The sequence below is a fragment of the Capsicum annuum genome, unplaced genomic scaffold, assembly GCF_002878395.1.
Source record: "Capsicum annuum cultivar UCD-10X-F1 unplaced genomic scaffold, UCD10Xv1.1 ctg46667, whole genome shotgun sequence".
Taxonomy (NCBI): Eukaryota; Viridiplantae; Streptophyta; class Magnoliopsida; order Solanales; family Solanaceae; genus Capsicum; species Capsicum annuum.
In genome coordinates this window covers 1-2,428 of record NW_025854251.1, presented here as the reverse complement: position 1 = coordinate 2,428, position 2,428 = coordinate 1, and the positions used below count along the sequence as shown (strand labels likewise).

At 36.3% G+C, this 2,428-nt stretch overlaps 1 protein-coding gene across 1 annotated transcript; it reads right to left on the bottom strand.

Moving 5' to 3' along the window:
• Positions 1-359: 359 nt before the first annotated feature.
• On the bottom strand, positions 360-2,398 carry LOC107862266 (vesicle transport v-SNARE 13). The gene is made up of 4 exons (XM_047403687.1): positions 2,380-2,398; positions 2,105-2,293; positions 1,019-1,189; positions 360-775 (listed from the first exon to the last, which is right to left on the bottom strand). The coding sequence occupies exons 2-4, from the start codon at positions 2,282-2,284 to the stop codon at positions 623-625; spliced, it is 504 nt and encodes a 167-aa protein (XP_047259643.1). The 5' UTR covers positions 2,285-2,293; positions 2,380-2,398; the 3' UTR covers positions 360-622.
• Between the last annotated feature and the right edge of the window lie 30 nt (positions 2,399-2,428).

The window sequence follows — 2,428 nt, the reverse complement described above, 5'->3', positions numbered from 1 at the left end:
AGTATATGAAGTTTCACAGGTGAAAAATGGATCTCGTATGCTAAATGTTGACTTGGTCTATGCAGCACCACTTTTCAAAACATCTAGCCAACACAAGTTGCGTTAACTCAGAGCAACATCTCAGAACGTTCTTGCACAAGTAAAAACATTGACATTTCTCCTCGACTTGGTTCTGAAATGCTTCATCTTTTTAATGAGTAATATACCAAAAATAGGGACTAAACTGAACTCTTGATAACACTTCGTTTTACATCAACTCTTGGGATTAGAGGTTGTTAACTGATCCAATCCTTTGGAAAGATAACCAATAGCAAGTCAAAAGGAGTTTATGGAAAGAAGAATAGGATTGTAGGAGTACATTGGTGCACAACATTAAATACATTTTACTCATTTCAGACAAGGGCCACCAAAATTCAAACACAAGTGCAATACACAAACACAGCGATTTAATATTCTCAAAATAACAATGGAAAGAAGCACATGAAAGTTTGCAAACCACACCACACGGACCTCAAATTGACGTAACAACAACTGTTACGTGAATTCAGAAGCAGTGTGTCCAAAGATGCATTTTTTCTGTAACAAAGGAGAAGCATGTAAATGCTGAAATCCATCCATTAAACTAATGGGCCAGCTTGAAGTAAAGAACTAATAGGATAGCCAGGACCAAAACAGCAATGATAGTGCCGATGATCCATTTATTCCTGTTCATCCTTCTTGACATTGTAGTCAGTATCTTCTTGCTCCTGCCAATATTATCATCCACTCCATGAAGCTGCGAAGGAAGAAACTTACTGATCATTGCATTTCATAATTACACGTGTTAAGCTTAAACTTACTTTTCATGTACCTTCTTTTTTGAAGTAAATTTTAGTTAAATCTATCAAACTACATGTCTAAGTATTCACAATAATGGCATATCAGGATTGGAGGTTTTCCTCTGTTTGTCCTCTTCTTTGTTTCTTATTCGATTCAGTATGATCGGATATGCTAGAAAAAAAATGAATAGATGGTGTACCGTGTCATGTGCATGCAGGAGAGACTGACGTTGTTGATGCAAATCTTGAAGAATTGAGACCCCCAGATCCTCGGTTTCCAGCATTGTCCTTCGACTTTCCCTGATCCTGTCACTGGAACGGTTCAATCTATCTGTTGACATCATCAACCTTTGCCTTTGATCAGCAGACACCTGTATGGCATTAGATCAAATTTTGATCAAGCAAGAGCGTAAGTTCCAATGAAGTGTCAAGCAAAAAGTGAAAAAGTTTCCATTCACTCTCGCATATCAACTTGTCCAGACATGAGATATCCTGACAGACAATCATGCAGGAAATGATTGCTCGAAAAGCAGACTCAAGCAACAAGCTTGCTATAGGAGACTTCTATAACTTCATGTTTTATGTGATAAGAATGTTTCTCCTTCCAATTTATCTGAATACTCTTTCCTTCGTGCTACATTCAAAACATATTTGACACCATTCCACTAGTAATCATATTCTATATCACTTTCACAACTTTCAAGATTATTTCATTTAAATGTTTAGATTTTAACTAGATGGGGAAGTTGCTCTATCAGATTTAATTTTCAACTAGTAGTTTAATATTTTTTTTCCAATATCACTAATATACCTGTTGCCAATAGAATACCTCTATTATAAAATGGATGGACCAAGTAATACAGGTTCCAACCTGCTTATAAGCTTACACACTTTCCCTCTTGACAGAAACAAGACCAACCTGGTTAAAATTCCCTTGTAAAGGAAAACCATTCAAACGAAACATAAAAAGGGGCAAAAATAAAACCTAAAATTGATATAGACCACAAACAGAAAGTTGGAAATGTAGACCAATAAAGTAATACAATGTGAGAGAAGCACAATTAGTTCAGAAGTCTCGAAAACTATACTATTCAGTCTGCAACAGTTCAATTGTTAGCATGCCATTAGAATTGAAATAGCATCTGGAAATTAGCAGACTAAGTTTAACAAGGGAATGAGAGAAGAATGAGAATCTACTTATGCAATGCTATAAAGGATTAAGATCAGCTTATTGTTCTTCTTTCATGAACTGACTAGCTTGAAAGCACAATAAGGCACGGGGATACCATGTTAGCATCTGCCATTCCCGACTCCAACAATTCATCCCTTGCAGCTAGATTTGCATTTGCTGATGTGATTCTTTTCACTTCAGTTTTTAAGTTGTTCAGATCACTCTTATATTCTCTTAACTTGGCAAGAAGTGTGGCTTTAACATTTGGAGGTAAGCTCCTAGCTTCTAGGTCCATTTTGCGAATCTGCAAATGAGGACAAAAGAGCATTCTAAACCAAAATACTTCAGAAACAAGCAAAACCAGGTTGTGGCCAAGGCTTAATCAATTACCAATGCTTCAGCATCTTCTAGTCCAGTTTTTATTTCAGATACTTTCTGT

What these genes read in the sequence shown, in the direction of transcription:
- LOC107862266 (XM_047403687.1), bottom strand. Translation starts at nt 2,284, where the DNA reads ATGGACCTAGAAGCTAGGAGCTTACCTCCAAATGTTAAAGCCACACTT. An exon ending in GAATGGCAGATGCTAACATG is followed by an intron (nt 1,190 to 2,104) that starts GTATCCCCGTGC and finishes AATGCCATACAG; the next exon opens with GTGTCTGCTGATCAAAGGCA. An exon ending in TCCTGCATGCACATGACACG is followed by an intron (nt 776 to 1,018) that starts GTACACCATCTA and finishes CTTCCTTCGCAG; the next exon opens with CTTCATGGAGTGGATGATAA.